This window comes from Durio zibethinus, chromosome 25, assembly GCF_047325235.1.
Source record: "Durio zibethinus cultivar Kanyao isolate XHJ-2024 chromosome 25, ASM4732523v1, whole genome shotgun sequence".
NCBI lineage: Eukaryota > Viridiplantae > Streptophyta > Magnoliopsida > Malvales > Malvaceae > Durio > Durio zibethinus.
The window spans coordinates 20,342,974-20,360,024 of record NC_143186.1 but is presented as its reverse complement, the minus strand read 5'-3'; the positions used below and the strand labels follow the sequence as shown (position 1 = coordinate 20,360,024).

Genomic DNA, 17,051 nt, shown 5'->3' with positions numbered 1-17,051 from the left:
GCCTAGCCTGCCTCAAGTCGTGGGCCCCTGCCAACAAAATTTCTTAGATTTATTCATTTCAATGGACTTGGATGACACGCTTAACAGTCAGCGCAAGGACCCCTCCCCCTATCGCTTCTGGCTGTAAAGGAGAATAGTCAATAGCAAAACAAGAAACAACCTTCCCCAGTCAGTTCCATATCTTAATCAACAAGTCTGTTTATAGACTCTACACTTATAAACCAAGATTTTTTAAAATAATAAAAAAAAAAAAACCAATCTTTGGCTACAGTAAGTGAATTTCACCAACCTCCCTATAAATAGTATATAATTAGAAGAAAATGTAAAAGCTTAAAGTCAGAAACAGAAAAATATCATCGTCAGCCTCGGCCAGTCCCCCCTTCCCCTCCCCCACGAAACTCCAAATAAAAATCTCTTTTTCTTGTTTAAAAAGAAAAAGGAAAGGCAACGCATCACAGCAACTATAAATACTCTTCCAGACACCCGAATTCAATCCTACTTTATTTCCATTTCTCACTTCTTTTTGTTTGGATCAGAATTCACAGTTTATTCGAAACCAAAAAACAGAAAAAAAAAAAGCTGCCATCTTGGCTTCAGACTTGGGAATTCAGATATGCATCTCTACAATGCATGGCTGCCCCCACCCGTTGCAGAAGCGACCAAGAAGGAGAAGGAATCCTTCTCTCGGGTCGTTTCTTCTCTCAAGGACCTTTATCGACCCGATGACCCGGACTCCGTTTACTCCACTCTCAAATCGATCTCTGTTATCGACCTGTAATCCTCTAATTCCTTTCTCTAATCGCCTGCCTTTTATGTGCTTTCTTTTTTTACATTGATTTTTGGTGTCAAGTTTTGATCTTTTTGTGAAGAAAGTTATTTGGGCACTTCATTTTTCAGTTCCAATTTTGAATTTGGTTGAATTTCCGTTCAAAGGGTGGCTTTTTTCTGAAAATTTTAGCTGCCCAATATAGATAGTTAAGTTTTATTTTTGATGGATTTTTGACTGATCATGGAGTTTTGTTAAGGTAGATAGCATGGAACCTGAGACCGATGCTTGCAGCATGCTGGAAGAGATATGTAGTGATTGCAACTTAGATTTTAATTGAGACCTTCAATCTGGAACTTTTGGTATTGAAAGTTGGAGGAGGAGGGTATTACTATAGCTGTGGGTCCTGAACTAATCGTGACCTCTATTTTATGTCCAGTGGTGTCTCATAGTCGTTTACCGTGATTATGGAGCCTTATAATCACTTGTGCAATTGGAACCATGTTAAATGCAGTCAGGGTGGCAGGCACTGGATATAGAAAACCTGAAAATCCAATATAGACTGAGCTCTCCATTTCTCCACTTAGTGAGTCAATTTTCTTTAAGTCCTATCCTAACTGTGTGTTAGCACGTAGCATGCATGTCTGCTGCCAATGAGCAAAATAGAGGTGAGAGATAGGTGGTGGACCGTGTGTGGAACATACTATGGGTGCTGAATTTGGTGGCTGCTATTTTGACATGTACCTTTCTATGCTTGACCCGTTAGCTAGAGATTTTGGTTTTCTCTACATAAGAGGACATCATGTCGCGTAGACACCAATGCTGGAGCATCTATACCATTACTAAAGCCCTTGGTTGAGTTTGGTATCACGAGTCTATTGTAGATTTCAGTATTATGTCTATGAATGTATACAAGTGTAGAGTTTGTCATAAATGTTTGCAGAGAGCATAACTTGTATCTATGGTTGTGCTTTTTCTTTTTGTTACATGATAAAACATCACCTGTTATGAGTGCATTAGAATCGGTTTCAGCAAAGTAGATTATGTGTTGTGTACCAATAAAATGTGGATTACAGGATGTTGAATCTGACTTATTATTTATTGCTTTGCAGTTTCATAAAGGCAAAAAGTGATATATCCTTGGAAGATGTACATTCAGTTGTTGAGATTGGCTTAGAATTATTCCATAAATCACAGAACAAGCTTTATGCACAGGTGATACATTGAATCCTAGGAAGAATAATCTTTTCATTTGTGCTTCTGTCATTCTTTTTCTTTTTCTAATTGATTGTTCCTTTGTTACATATTAGGTTAGATGGGGAAATATCGTAGTCAGATTGCTTAATAAGTATCGAAAGAAGTTGTCCTTGAAAGTTCAGTGGCGTCCTTTGTATGATACTATTATTCATACGCATTTCACAAGGTTAGTTATAGGCATGTGCTTAAAATGCATTGCCTTTGTGATACAAAGGGTTATGAAATTCCTATGAATCTCTATATTATGAATGCTCATGTTTCATTTTGTACTTTTTGAATCCATATTATTGGTAGATGACAAGTTAGCAAAAAGCTTTGTTTTATCTTTCCCCCCAATGTACCCCTTACTCATTGTAAGATTTTAACTAGCACTGATGGCATGCCATCAGGGTTCTCAATTTAAACTTTTATGATGTGAAGTCTTGAACTTAAATCCTTGTCTTAGAGGAAGGGATTTCATAAACACATTCCATAAATCATCTCTCTTTAAATTTCAACTAAATAATTTGCTCTTTCATGACCTCTTAAAAGTCCTTCAATAATTTAATATGATGGAAATAAGTGTCGAGTTTATTTGTGTCTTCTTATTTTAGAACTTTATATGCTGCTTGTCCTTTGGTTATGTATATTTTTCAGGAATACAGGCCCAGAAGGATGGAGATTGAGACAGCGGCATTTTGAGACTGTTACTTCCCTTGTTCGCTCATGCCGGCGGTTCTTTCCAGCTGGTTCTGCCTCTGAGATTTGGTCTGAGTTTAGGCAAGTGCTCTGAGGTTTTCACAATCAGTTCGAGATCCATTTTGGTTCTCCATGAACTATTGGGCTTCTTTTTAAATTGATTTCAAACTGATAAACTGTCTATACAGAAAATTTAGTTGCTATTCCATCTGATTCAATATATCTGCCATATATACTGGATTTTTAATACTATTAGATCTATCTATTTTGATGCTAAAAGGAGGCTAGCCAATAAGAAATCAAATGGGTCACTACATTCTTTGTATTGGGACCTCATTGACCTCTTCATTAGTATTCATGGTTCTCACAAGAACTCTAATAGAATTATCTTCTAGCTAATTGTAGCTAAGATATTTTAAATGCCCACTAAATTTAAAATTTTTTTTTTAACATATTCTCAGATCTCTTTTGGAAAATCCATGGCACAATGCAACCTTTGAAGGAGCTGGATTTGTGAGACTGTTCCTTCCTACTAATGCGGACAATCAGGACTTCTTCTCAGAGTAAGAACATATATTTGCTGGCTGTCACTTTGTTGTTTTCACCTAAGTACCTCTGAGAAAATTAATTTTCCAATTTTTGGCATGGCAGTAACTGGATTAGGGAGTGTATGGAACTCTGGGACTCAATACCAAATTGTCAATTCTGGAACTGTCAATGGACTGCTGTTATGGCTCGTGTAGTGAAGAATTACAAGTTTATCAACTGGGGATGTTTCATACCTACACTATTTACTAGATTTCTAAACATGTTTGAGGTGAGTGTATATTTCAAGTGCCATTCATCCTTATTATTTGTTGGTTTGGAAGAAGCGATCCTTCGTATGCAAATAGTTAATGTTGCTGTAAGCTCCTAAACACACACACTTGCTAATGAGTACACTAAAATTAATTCTTCAAGAATTGTTTATAAGAGGCAACTGTTAAAATTTAAGCTGATCTTAGCCTTCTATAATAAAGGCTTCTGTATGCTTTTCCTTGCTTATGCTCTTATTCTTTCATTCCCTTCTTTTTCTTAATTCTTCTTTTCATGTTGCTCTTTGGTTCTCTTAGAGCTGGTTGTATGTTTCAATTTTAAATCAGCTTTGTTGTTGTTCTAATTTTGTGTTAAATTTCTCCATTACTTATTTGGCCACTTCAGGTTCCTGTGGCAAGTGGAGGTGGATCTTATCCTTTTTCTGTGGACGTACCAAGAAATACAAGGTTCTTGTTCTCCAATAAGACAGTTACTCCAGCAAAGGCCATTGCAAAATCGGTTGTAAGATAAAAAACTATGGCTATTATGTTGCAGAGTTTTTGAATTGATACTTATATATAGTTCCTTGTACCATTTATGATGCTCTATTTGGAAAAAAATAAAACAGGTGTATCTATTAAAGCCTGGTAGTGTGGCACAAGAGCACTTCGAGAAATTGGTCAACCTCTTAGAACAGTTAGTTTACCAACACTTTTAATGTTGTAGTTCTGTTTTCAAGTTATATGTGCTCAATCGATTCTATTTATTGGTTCTTAAATTGTTGTTTTTTGTTTTGTTTTCTATGTAGATATTACCATCCCTCTAATGGTGGTAGGTGGACATATTCATTGGAGCGATTTTTATTCTATTTGGTCATTACATTCCAAAAGCGCTTACAGCATGAGCAGCAGTAAGAATCTTCTGACAACATTGTATGTGTGTTCTGCTTTTGATTTGGCATGTATTTTAGTTCTATGCTATGATTGCAGGAAAACAGATAATGATAGTCACGCTGAACTTTACTTGGGAAAATTAGAAAGGACTGCATTTGTCAATGTGCTTTTGAGGCTTATTGATCGTGGTCAATATAGCAAAAATGAACATCTCTCTGAGACTGTTGCTGCTGCAACGTCGATCTTATCCTATGTGGAGCCCTCTCTGGTTCTTCCATTTTTGGCTTCTCGATTCCATATGGCCTTGGAGACGGTTAGTAATGTCGTAACCATTTTTTGCACGTTAGCGTTGTTAAAATCTTATGTTGGTTCATTTAGTGTTTAATATGTTTTCACATAGTAGCACATCAGTCTGACTGATATGACTTAATTATCTTTGCTTTTAAAAGTATACTTCTTTCCTTGTGTTAACTTCTTTATGCGAACTTTTGTGTCTAGTCAGATGACTGCCACCCACCAATTGAAAACTGCTGTGATGTCAGTAGCATTTGCTGGGCGTTCTCTTTTTTTCACATCCCTGTCAAGTTGTTCAGTTAAGCCAGTTGATCTTGGAGGTGGTGATGATACATTCATTGATCTTCTCATGATTTCATTATCGAATGCACTACTTGGTATGGATGCCAACGATCCTCCTAAAACTCTGGCAACTATGCAATTAATAGGCTCCATCTTTTCCAATGTAAGCTCCTAGCCCCTAATCCTCGTAGCAAATTGGCTTAATTTAATCTCTTTTTAATACTTTTTTTCCTTGTTTTTGTTCTTTTCCCTCTAATCCACTTATAATTGCAGATGGCTATGCTGGATGATAATATGGATGAGCTCTCATTCATGCCAATGATTCGCTTTTCTGAATGGCTAGATGAATTTTTTTGCCGCCTGTTTTCGTTACTTCTACATTTGGAACCCAGCAGTGTTCTGTAAGTAATGGGTGCTATTGGTTACAGTGTTTGGTTCCGTTATATTTGGAATCATTTGTTTGTGTTTTTTGCAGAAATGAAGGCCTTCATTCATCAGCAACATCAGGAACTTTTCTAGTTGAAGATGGTCCATACTACTATTGCATGCTTGAAATCTTGCTTGGGAGACTTTCAAAACAACTATATAATCAGGTTCCTGTTTTTCAGTTCAAATTATAAGGTCATGTATTTTGCTATTTAGGAATATGTTCTTGCTAACTTTTCCTTTCAATCAGAACAGGCTTTGAAGAAAATCTCCAAGTTTGTACGGACAAATATTCTTCCTGGGGCAATTGCAGAGGTTGGACTGCTTTGTTGTGCATGTGTTCATTCAAATCCAGAAGAGACTGTTGTTCACCTTGTAGAACCCATTTTATCATCTGTGTTATCATCTTTGAATGGAACACCTGTTACAGGATTTGGAGGAAGAGGAATTCTGGATCCCTCTGTTTCAACCAAGGTTTTTTGCTTGTCAATGGTGTTCTTGGTAGCTTTGTTGCTCTTCTAGATTTTTGTAGTGGAAGTTGATATTTATAATTTTTCCTTTTTAGGCTAAACCCACCCTTTCTCCAGCTCTTGAAACAGCGATTGATTTTCAATTAAAAATATTATCGGTTGCCATCAGTTATGGAGGCTCTGCACTTCTCCAATACAAGGATCAATTTAAGGAAGTGATTTTTTCTGCATTTGACTCCCCATCTTGGAAGGTTTTTTCCTCCCTTCATGGAATATGAATAATATATACCTAGATATAAATTAGATGTTTTATGAAAATCTTTTGTTTAGTTCTTGTTTCCTTACTCCTTTTTTTAATAAATTACTTGTTTTAAATAACAGGTTAATGGAGCTGGTGATCATCTTCTTCGCTCCCTGCTGGGAAGCCTGGTCCTTTATTATCCCATGGATCAGTACAAGTATTTTAATTTCATTTCATTTCCACAAATAATTACAATTGCATTTTTTAGTTTTCAACTTGCCTCAAAACAAAATAAAAGGGATTCTGTCTTTTAGGTCCACCTTCAATCACCCTGCTGCGGCTGCATTAGAAGAATGGATCAGCGCAAAAGATTATTTTGATAGAGCACTGAAGGCCCCTAAGTGGCATGTTCCAAGTGATGAAGAAGTTCAATTTGCTAATGAACTTTTGATTCTCCATTTTCAATCGGCTTTCGATGATCTTTTAAAAATATGCCAAACCAAGATCCACTCTGATCCAGGTAAAACACAATCCTATTGGATGATGGAGAATGCTCATTTATAAAAAAAATTTCAGGAAAATCCTTATGGTAATGAGTTCATATGTTTTTCTTATCTGATTTGGGGGATGTTCATGAAGTATCACTTGTTGGACAAATGTCAATTTGACTATTATTTTAATTAATAGTTAACAAGCAATTGTTTCTTTTGGTCATGGGTTAATTCCATGTTATGGTAGAAAATGTTATGTTTTGACATTCATGTGCAATTTATGATGCAGGCAATGAGAAAGAGCACTTGAAAGTGACTCTTTTACGTATTGATTCTTGCTTGCAAGGTGTATTATCTTGCTTGCCTGATTTCAGGCCACCTTCCAGGAATGGCACAATTGGAGACTCCAGTTATCCTTCTTTTCTAATAGCTGGAGCTACAGGTTCTAGCGTTGGCAGCACTCAACTGCGAGAAAAGGCTGCTGAGGTTATACACACTGCCTGCAAGTAATATTCTAATTTCCTTGCATCTGAGTGTTACAATCTAGGCAGCTATAGTTGCTGAATGTCTTCTGCTTCTGTTATGTGCACAGATACTTACTAGAGGAAAAATCAGATGACAGCATTTTATTGATTCTCGTTATACGTATCATGGATGCTCTTGGAAACTACGGTAATTGACACTACATACGGAAATGAATAACTTAAACTATGGGAGATGCTAATAGTTAATAGTTTGCTCTAATTGTTTTTACCTAACTGACCTGTGTCTCCTGCCTCACATCACTTTATTTTCTGACCTGTTTCATGTAGGAAGTTTGGAATATGATGAGTGGTCAAATCATAGGCAGGCTTGGAAGTTGGAATCTGCTGCCATTATAGAGCCTCCAATAAATTTTATAGTGTCTTCACATTCTAAAGGAAAGAGAAGGTAGAGAGTTCTATCTTGATGTCACTTTTGACAATTATTTGTACAATGTTAAGAGGATCTTGGCATCTAAATTCTGAATCTATTCATGCATTCCAGGCCTAGGTGGGCTCTCATTGACAAGGCAGACATGCACAGCACATGGAGATCATCACAATCATCTTATCATCTGTTTCGTACTAGTGGAAATTTCTCTCCACCAGACCATGTAATTCTGTTGATGGATGATCTTTTAAATCTTTCTTTGCATAACTATGAAAGCGTTCGCATGTAAGTCATCTGATTTTAATCATTCAGTCATGTCATTTGACCACTCTCTTAGCATTTAACTTGAATCTGTTAAAATGTGCTAGTATTCTGAACAGCTGAAGACAAGCATGTGAGAAACACTCTGTCTTGAAGATCTGTCTGTACATGTTCCAAGAAAAAAAGTCTAGTACATTGGAACTTTACAAGCGGAAACTGTTATCATTTTATTAGTTTATTGAAATTATACTTCTAATGACAATTTTTCTTCTGCACATTTCAAACTGTTAGTAGAATATGCTGGTTTATGTGGATAACTGGATCCATGTGAAAACATGTTTTTTTATCTTACTTGGCAATTACTTTTGCTTGTTTGTTAGGCTTGCTGGAAAATCTCTGTTGAAGATAATGAAGAGGTGGCCATCTTTGATTTCAAAGTGTGTGCTCTCTCTGTCTGAGAATTTGAGGAAACCTAACTCACCAGACCATGCAGTTCTAGGTTCTTGTGCTGTGCTTTCTACACAGACAGTTCTCAAGCATTTGACAACGGTAATCATTCAGCATAAAGTTGTCTTAATTTATTCTAAAATACTGGTTTTCTTATAACTGCTCTATTGTTTCAGGATTCAAAAGCATTTGCTTCATTTCTCCTTGCGATTCTTTTAAGGTGATCTCGATTTCTTGGCTGGATTTACTTTAAAAGTTCTGTTTTTAAAGTTGCATGAAATAGTATCAGCCTTATACTTTTTTTCCCAATTTTCAGCTCCCATCATGAATCAATGAAAGCCCAGAAAGCTATCAATGAGGTATAGTCTTCTCGTGTGGCAATATTCTGGAGGTTATCTGTCAAAATCTCTTGCTTATAATTTCTTTATGCTTTCAGCTTTTTGTCAAATACAACATTTACTTTGCGGGTGTTTCTAAAAGCATATTTAGGGCAGTGGACAATCCTGCAGATACCCCAGATTTTGCAGATTTGGTGTCTCAGATTGGTTCAATGAGTTTTGATTCTACAGGTTTGCATTGGCGGTAAGAATATCTGTTTGACCACCTGATATGCTGTTCTTGTTTGGTTCTTTCATCGGCATTTATATGGGCTGTCATGCACATCACTTTTATTATAAATGGCAGATGTGCATTAGCTTCATTTTTTATGTACACATTTAAGAATCATTTTTCTACAAGACTTTGAAATAATAAGTTATCAGACTGAGGCTCTTTTTTTTTTTTTGTGTTTAATTCTTCTCTTCCAGGTATAATCTGATGGCTAATAGAGTTTTGCTCTTGTTGGCCATGGCATGTCGGAATGACTCAAACTTTTCACCAAAAATCCTTCGTGAAACTGCTGGTGAGTGTTTTTCTTGGCCAATGGATTGTGTCTAACTGTCTGCTGGTATTTATTCCATTAATTTAGTAGGAATTTTTCAAATCCAGTTTTTACCATTTTTTGCCTGCCTAGGTCACTTCCTAAAGAACTTGAAGAGTCAACTTCCTCAGACAAGAATACTTGCAATCTCAGCTCTTAATACACTATTAAAAGATTCACCTTATAAGATGTCAGTTGATGATCAACCACTATTCTCTGGGAATTCCCAAGACAATACTAAATCATCGCTTGAAGGAGCATTACGGGAGATATTTCAGGAAGAGGGGTTTTTTAGTGAGACCTTAAATAGTTTGTCCCATGTCCATATAATAACTGACACTGACAGTGCATCTTCCAGAGGAAATCATGGAAATTCTTCCTTTCAGAGCTTGGCTGACAAATCAATCACCCGTTTTTATTTTGACTTTTCGGCTTCATGGCCACGTACTCCTAGTTGGATCTCTTTGTTAGGAAGTGATACTTTTTACTCAAACTTTGCCCGTATATTTAAGCGGTTAATACAAGAATGTGGAATGCCGGTTTTACTGGCTTTAAAAAGTCCGTTGGAGGAGTTTGCAAATGCCAAAGAGAGGTCTAAGCAGTGTGTAGCAGCTGAAGCATTTGCTGGAGTGTTGCATTCTGATGTCAATGGTCTTTTAGAGGAATGGGACAGCTGGATGATGGTCCAGTTGCAGAACATTATTCTTGCCCAATCGGTGGAATCCATTCCTGAGTGGGCAGCTTGTATACGTTATGCAGTTACTGGGAAAGGAAAGCATGGAACCAGAGTTCCCCTTCTGAGGCAACAGATTTTGAACTGCTTGTTGACACCTTTACCTCCAACTGTAACTACAACTGTAGTTGCAAAGCGCTATGCTTTTATTTCTGCTGCACTTATAGAACTATCACCACAACAAATGCCAGTGCCTGAGATACAGCTTCATAATAAACTTCTGGATGAGTTGCTGGGTAATATGTGCCATTCATCAGCCCAAGTAAGCTTGCCTCTCATCTGCATATGTCAATTTCACATTAAAATTATTGTGAGTGTGATTTGTGAGTTGGTGTTAGCCTCTCTCTCTCTCTCTCTCTCTCTCTCTCTAACCATGGAAAGGGGTTAAAAAGCATCAAGAAATCTAAATACTTCTCACTTTGTTTTCTGAGTTGCTTGATGAAGAGCCTTAAAAATTTGGATACCATGAGGTTTTTCTTTCAATAAATCTCTTATAAAACTGTGTGTTGGGCAGGTAAGGGAAGCTATTGGGGTTACCCTTTCTGTGTTGTGCTCTAATATTCGGCTTCATGTGTCATCTTCGCAAGATCGTTCAAATGAAAGGGGAAAGACTGATATCAATAACCAACTTAAGGAGGAAAACTGGGTTCAACTACTAATAGAAAGAGCATCTGAAGTTGTTGTGAACATTCAGAATTCTGGCCTGTCTGATGTTTTAGATACCTCAACAGATATTAATAGTAAAAATGGTTATCAGAACGGTGATTCACAGGATGATGTCAAATGGATGGAAACTGTATTAAATCTTTAATCTCTTTGTTACTTTTTAACTACCCTCAATTTAATCTTCTTTGCTTTTTTATATCTCCATTTGATCACATTCCTTTGTAACATGCGCAGTTATTTCATTTTATCATCTCAACTTTGAAGTCTGGAAGATCTTCATATTTGCTTGACGTGATTGTGGGGCTTCTTTATCCTGTAATTTCCTTGCAGGTATGTGAAGCATATATTTTGTTTGTATTTTTTTAGATTCTACTTTGTGCATTATTTTCTATTGCTTTATATCAACTTGAGCGCTTTATATTCTACGTGGTGCGTTATTTAATTTCAAACATTATAGTCAAAATCACATTTTCTTTTTCAGGCCAAAGAAATTTGTAGTTTTGACCATAAATGTTTCAAGAAATGGAGAAAGTAAAAAAAAAAAATTCATACTAGATACTGAAAAATTATCATTGTTTTAAAGTTGGCATTCTGGAAGTAATCATTCCTCATTCAGTTGAAGAAAAATATTTCATAGCATTTGCAGTATGGTTCACTGTCATTGCTCTTTTTCTTTTTTTTTTTCTTTTTACATTTTGTTTGAACTTTTGATTTAGTTTCTTCAACTTCGGGGGTCAAAATTTTCCAATGAATTCTCTGTTAGATTAAAATCTAAGACAAAATACAGATAGAATTCCCTTGATATGTAAACTGTCATAATTTTCATTTAATGGTCATTAAACATTGTAAAGGTTTCTGCATCTCGGACTTTGGATACAAATACCTTGGTTTATGATTTTGACATACTCTAAATCTTCATTGCCCTGTTGATTCATAACTTGTTATTGTTGTTTATGCAACTCCATTTAACTTGTGTCCACCATCTCAATTGAGTTGTGTGCTTCTAGCATATTGTGATTTTTGTGCTACTCCCATGCATAACTTTTTTTACTTGCCGCTGCACATGTTTTGGTGATCACCAGGACTCAGCAATATGCAAATGTATTAAACTACGACCTTTTCTAATATCTAAGCCTATGTCTATGTTTTTCTTTTAGCATATATTCGATCTCAGAATTCTTGGAGCAAATTGACATAGAGCTGACATTTTGGAAATCTCTCTATCTCTCTATCTTTAAATTTTGGCTTTTCGGTTAGCTGATTTGCCTTAGAATCTAGTCATATTGGCCATCCTGACTTTTATATCTGAGATAATTTGGCCTTTTGAAGGAAACATCAAACAAAGATTTGTCAACATTGGCGAAGGCAGCATTTGAATTGCTAAAATGGAGAATCGTTTTAGAACCTCATCTTGAGAAGGCTGTTTCTGTTATTCTTTCTTCTGCAAATGATCCTAACTGGCGAACTAGATCAGCAACTCTAACATATCTGCGAACTTTTATGTTCAGGTGTGTTACTTCTTTAAGGGATTCTCTAAGGGCATTATTGGTAATTTACTATTTTAGCAAGCTAGTTGGAGGCATCAGCTCCATCATATAGGTTGAGAAAAATTTTTGTTTGTATTCTAATACAGTTGTGTGCTTTATTATAGGCACACTTTCATTCTCTCGAAAGAAGACAAACAAAAAATCTGGAAAACAGTGGAGAAGCTCCTTCAAGACAGTCAAGTGGAGGTAGATTTTTGGCTAAATCTTCTATAAGATAATGGAATATGCAGTCTATACTAATAGACTTTATTATGTGGGACTTTATATTGATAAAGAAAAGGAACTGACAGAGGTTATGAGTGGAGTTCTGGACTCGGAAATGAAGTACAAAGTGAACAAAATTTGAAGTCTTGCACTCTTAAGAAAGTTGTTTTGCACGTGATGCCCTGGTTTAATCTGTGTTTTGCCCCAATTTGAGTGTCAAGGTCTTTGGGGAGGAATATGATCTTATTACTTTTAACTAAAATGGCTACATTTGCTCAGGTAAGAGAGCATGCTGCAGCGGTGCTAGCTGGCCTAATGAAAGGTGGGGATGAAGATTTTGCTAGAGATTTCCGTGACAGAGCTTATGTAGAGGCAAATTCCATTCAACGTAGGAGAAGGACAAGGTATTTCTATGTTATAATGCCCATTAAACGTCAATTACTTCATTTAATGGAAATTGATGCCCTTTAGATGCTAATAAGTTTTGGTTTGTTTAGTGGAAATCAAAAGCTGAGAAGCACTGATAAAAGCCCACATTTTTTTGTTTTGATGGGATTAGAGATGATTGCCAAGTCTTATCCTCATGCATGAGATAATTAAGGCTATTCTTGCTAATGTCATGATGATAAATTTAGTTTCTATGATGAATCTCAGTTGGACGTCTCTACAAAGAATAACTATCAGCATATAGATATCAGATATTTTCACTATTATGCTTCATAGGAATAAAACATGAGCATTGAAGCTGCATGTGAAATTTATAATTTTTATGTGTGCAACTGCCATAAAGGTTCATTGTTTCCATCTGCATCAGATTTTATAATTAATTTTTTAAATTTTATTTGTGGCTGACTGACAGTTATTAAGGCACAGATATAAGCATCTTAATCATAATTCATAAGTAAATAGCTTATTTATGCATAAACTGCATATATTTACATCCATTTGTGTACTAGGTCCTGGTTTCAATTTGCTGATGTTAATATCCATTCAAGTCTAAAGATCATAACTTACTAATGCAGGAATGTAAATTCTGGACACTCTGTTGCATCTGTACATGGTGTAGTGCTTGCTTTGGCAGCTTCTGTGTTATCAGTCCCATATGATATGCCCAGGTTGGTCTATGTTAAATATAATGAATAGTTCAAATGCTAGTAATAATTTTGGTTATATAGATTAATAGTTATTTTACAGGGATAAAAATTTAAGTGCTATTTCTAAATCCTTGAGTTTCAACTCAACATTTAAGAGCAATATAATTACTTTATTTGTTTTCCTAATTAGTGCCCAAGGGGCAATTTTTAAATCTTACCATCCTAAGAAATATCATTTCGTTAATGCAACAGTTACTTTTAGTTTCAGAGATTTCCATTTGATAGATTACTATTTGTAGAATGCCATCAGTTCTGAAGAACCATTTTATTGTTAGGGTACTTGTTAGAAAAAAGTTTATTTTATTGAAAGGAGGCACAGAAAGGTTATAATAAATGGACAGAGTTTATGTATTTTATTGCAATAGCTTATTTTTGAGAAGGAAGTAACAATGGCTCAGAAATATCCAAGTACCAACTCTACCTCCTTAGTTTCTTTTTCTCAAAGCATGAGGGAAGTTGGAGAACTTATGGGATTTTTACTAATTATGTCGCCATTGAAGCGTGAGCCTGATGCACAAGGAATGCATGCTTGTATCTAACACGACAAACAAATTGATAAGAAGTGGGCAAAAATGTGTGTTTACTTAAGAAGAAATGAAAAATATTTACTGAAGAAAATGTTGGAGAAAAGAGGTCTAAAAAGTGGAAAACTTTTCCATCTCTAATAAATTCATCTTCCTTGGGTACTTATAACACTGCATAAACCTTGAGATGCATTTTCATCTGCTTAGTTGAGTCTGTATAATTTGGAATTATGGATCAAAAGTTGACACTAAGAAACTTGGTGACTAGAGAAAATTCAGATTGTTCAGGCTTGTTAGTTTGGAAAAATGACTTGTGTTTAGGGTGGGCCAAAGTCCTCTCATTCTATAATTATATATATATGTATATATATATATATTTTTTGGTACCCAAGATCATGTTTCTGTCTTCAAACATTGCCTAGACATTTGAATTGTTTTACTTCTAGCCTTCTAATTTTCAGGACTTAATAAGATGCTAAAAGCCAGCGGAAACCCCCCCCCCCCTCTGTTTTATAACCTCTTAAGTCAGTTCTTTTGGCTATGTTATTATGTACAATGTTCTTTTTGCAGTTGGTTACCTGATCACGTTACCTTATTGGCCCGCTTCGGTGGGGAGCCATCACCTGTAAGATCGACAGTGACAAAAGCAGTTGCTGAGTTCCGGCGTACTCATGCAGATACATGGAATGTTCAAAAGGATTCGTTTACTGAGGAGCAACTTGAGGTATCTGAATAGAACTATGAATGATGATGGATTTTCAATTAAGCTAAATAATATGATGCATAGTTTTTGTTTTACAATTTCTAATTGATGCTTGCAGGTCCTGGCTGATACGTCTTCTTCATCATCATATTTTGCTTGATCTAGATTGCTTTCCTTGAAAGAGAAGATTTAGTGGAAACACAACGATTGAGAATAACAGTGACAAGTTTTATAATTTAGTTATAAGTTTCATCATAGTTTATAAAATGATTTTTATTTACATTGCCTAATAACCTATTCGCAAAGAAGTTTATTCTTGGCCATGTAATATAAATTCTTGCCTACATTATTCTTTGTTGTTAAAGGCATCTCTATATATAGGATTGATAAGATCATCAGATGGTATATCCCATAAAACGCAATCTGTACTGAATATGTTTGATGCATTCTTAATTGCTTTTCCACCTTCGTATTCCTCTCCATTTTCATCCTTTAATTTCTCACGTGGCCTGCCTTGGTACCCTGCTGTACATGTGCTTCCAGTACACATGCTCTGGCTCCATGGTGAGCCAGCCCCTTCATTGCCGAAAGATGATGGGCCATACTGAAATCCAGTAACAGACGCAGGGAAAACGCCACAAGCCCCTGCAAAATTAGCCGATGTTGCCCCAGTAGACTCCCACTGCTTATTCAAGGGTAGCATGTCAGGTTCTTGTATAGCCCTTGATAAATTCAGTTTGAACTTCTCAGCTGTATCATCTTTCTCATTTTCTTTGCTGCTAACATAAGGAACTGTGGTGTTTCCTTTTGCCGCATTTGATTGTTGAAGATGGAAATCAATGCGTTTCTTAGTAAGGAGGTGGAGCATTTCATCTTTGAAACAGCCAAGCGCTGCTTCTGCGAGATGAGCCACCTGTGGCGGAGCCAACGTGGTGGCTATCTCGGCCATGAGGTGAGAGAAGGGCTTGTGGGTAACAGGATCAATACCCATGCCTGAAAGCTTCTTCTTCAGCTTGGTGTTCCAGTGATTTTTAACATCATTGTCAGTGCGGCCAGGTAGCTGAGCAGCAATCAATGACCAGCTGCAATGTGATCCCATTTTGCATAAGTTGATTGCTATAACCCAAATATGAATAAAAGAGAAAATCTAATAGGCTTTATCCGGTACAACTGTAGCTGGGAAAGAGCATTATGCGGTGTGTACCGATTGCCAACAACAGAATGAAGTTTCACAATAGTTTGCTCCTCCGCAACTGAGAATTGGCCGTGCTTAAGGTCTGGCCGAAGGTAATTAGTCCATCGCAACCTGCAGCTTTTCCCGCATCTTTGAAGACCTGGTCAATCCGAAATTAAAAAAAAAAAAGGAAAATACTTTTAAAAATTGCCTCTTAAGAGTTGTTACCAATCATATAAAACACAGACCAGCATTCTTGGGGATGAGACGCCAATTGCGGGTGCCATGTTGGGCGATATACGAGGAGAGCTTGTTGTCTTCCTCAGGTGTCCACTGCCCTCTTTTCACATTGTCCTTCTCACAACATGGAATCCGACCCATCTTTTCTTTTCTTTGATTTCCTTTGCTTTTTGTTTGTTTCACTCCAACTCCATAAGAAAATGATAACAATGAGGCTAAAGATTCGGCAACAACAGGGTGAGAAAAAGAGTAGAATAAGCAATGAACCGAAAAGAGAATTGCTTGCAGCCTCACTTCTTGACCTAGCTAGCTAGCTTTAGCTAATCTTTGATAAAGGACGTGAGATTTGTTTGAGGCACTTTTTCTGATTGGATGGTTTTAATGAGAAAAGAAATGGTAAGTAGTTTATTGTTTATATAATACAAGGAACGTTATTGCATATTGCATGGGGTTGTGTAGGAAAAAGAGAGAACCACCATCAAGGGTGCATGATTTTATTAAAGAATTCAACGCTATTGAGCGTGTGAGGGATTGGCCGGTAGCTCACCCGCAAGACGCCCGGTCAACTCTCTCTCTCTCTCTCTCTCTTGTTGACTGCCTGGCTTTGAGATTGAGGTTATGCAAATGTTTGTTGGCTTTCTGCTTTGCTCACACAAAACCGCCTTAGGAACTCTCCTTTTTTCAGAGTTGAAGAAGTTAAGGCTGTTGCACGTGTGCCTCATCACCCACTTTTCTTGCACAGCACACAAACGCAACCACAATCATATTCATATATATGCCTTTTTCCGATTCTTATCTAAATTTACAACTTACGACGTTTGTCTCATCGATGGTCCATTGGGATTTGTTGTTGCATAACTTCCAATACTTACAACTCATGTCAGAACAAAATACTTACCGTATATCCCCTTCAAAACCATATTATTGGATACACGACCACTGTTTTCAAAGTGAACGTATATGTTTAAACACAA

General features: G+C 36.5%; 2 protein-coding genes across 21 annotated transcripts; one reads left to right on the top strand and one right to left on the bottom strand.

Annotated features, from left to right (window-relative positions):
• Nucleotides 1-324: 324 nt before the first annotated feature.
• Nucleotides 325-15,137, top strand: PA200 (proteasome activating protein 200). Of its 20 annotated transcripts, none has more exons than XR_016333552.1 (36): nt 325-774; nt 1,879-1,981; nt 2,082-2,189; nt 2,660-2,782; nt 3,163-3,264; nt 3,353-3,518; nt 3,902-4,018; nt 4,125-4,192; nt 4,305-4,406; nt 4,486-4,702; nt 4,892-5,128; nt 5,239-5,366; nt 5,441-5,558; nt 5,647-5,865; nt 5,957-6,112; nt 6,243-6,319; nt 6,417-6,622; nt 6,883-7,099; nt 7,186-7,265; nt 7,406-7,523; nt 7,620-7,790; nt 8,147-8,315; nt 8,390-8,433; nt 8,530-8,572; nt 8,650-8,795; nt 9,020-9,114; nt 9,226-10,127; nt 10,380-10,661; nt 10,766-10,861; nt 11,861-12,039; nt 12,183-12,264; nt 12,369-12,456; nt 12,562-12,686; nt 13,305-13,397; nt 14,531-14,684; nt 14,782-15,137. XR_016333552.1 is itself a non-coding variant. In XM_022860885.2 (36 exons), exons 1-36 carry the CDS (start codon nt 614-616, stop codon nt 14,821-14,823), a joined length of 5,400 nt encoding a protein of 1,799 aa, XP_022716620.2. In that variant the 5' UTR covers nt 325-613; the 3' UTR covers nt 14,824-15,137. The 20 variants fall into 20 exon arrangements, 13 of the variants coding, with proteins under 13 accessions (XP_022716620.2, XP_022716626.2, XP_089610332.1 ...); XR_016333548.1 differs by having other exon boundaries at nt 2,077-2,189; XM_022860885.2 differs by lacking the exon at nt 11,861-12,039 and adding an exon at nt 12,040-12,079 and having other exon boundaries at nt 2,077-2,189.
• Nucleotides 15,010-16,964, bottom strand: MYB80 (myb domain protein 103). Its single transcript, XM_022860902.2, has 3 exons — nt 16,086-16,964; nt 15,868-15,997; nt 15,010-15,745 (listed from the first exon to the last, which is right to left on the bottom strand). The coding sequence occupies exons 1-3, from the start codon at nt 16,216-16,218 to the stop codon at nt 15,010-15,012; spliced, it is 999 nt and encodes a 332-aa protein (XP_022716637.2). The 5' UTR covers nt 16,219-16,964.
• Between the last annotated feature and the right edge of the window lie 87 nt (nt 16,965-17,051).

Bases quoted from the DNA above. Each gene is read 5' to 3' on its own strand.
- PA200 (XM_022860884.2), top strand. From the start codon at position 614: ATGCATCTCTACAATGCATGGCTGCCCCCACCCGTTGCAGAAGCGACC. The intron at 5,129-5,238 runs GTAAGCTCCTAG...TTATAATTGCAG, and splicing joins TAGGCTCCATCTTTTCCAAT to ATGGCTATGCTGGATGATAA. The intron at 5,367-5,440 runs GTAAGTAATGGG...TGTTTTTTGCAG, and splicing joins TTGGAACCCAGCAGTGTTCT to AAATGAAGGCCTTCATTCAT.
- MYB80 (XM_022860902.2), bottom strand. From the start codon at position 16,218: ATGGGTCGGATTCCATGTTGTGAGAAGGACAATGTGAAAAGAGGGCAG. The intron at 15,998-16,085 runs GTCTGTGTTTTA...CGGATTGACCAG, and splicing joins TCTCATCCCCAAGAATGCTG to GTCTTCAAAGATGCGGGAAA. The intron at 15,746-15,867 runs GTACACACCGCA...ATCACATTGCAG, and splicing joins CATTCTGTTGTTGGCAATCG to CTGGTCATTGATTGCTGCTC.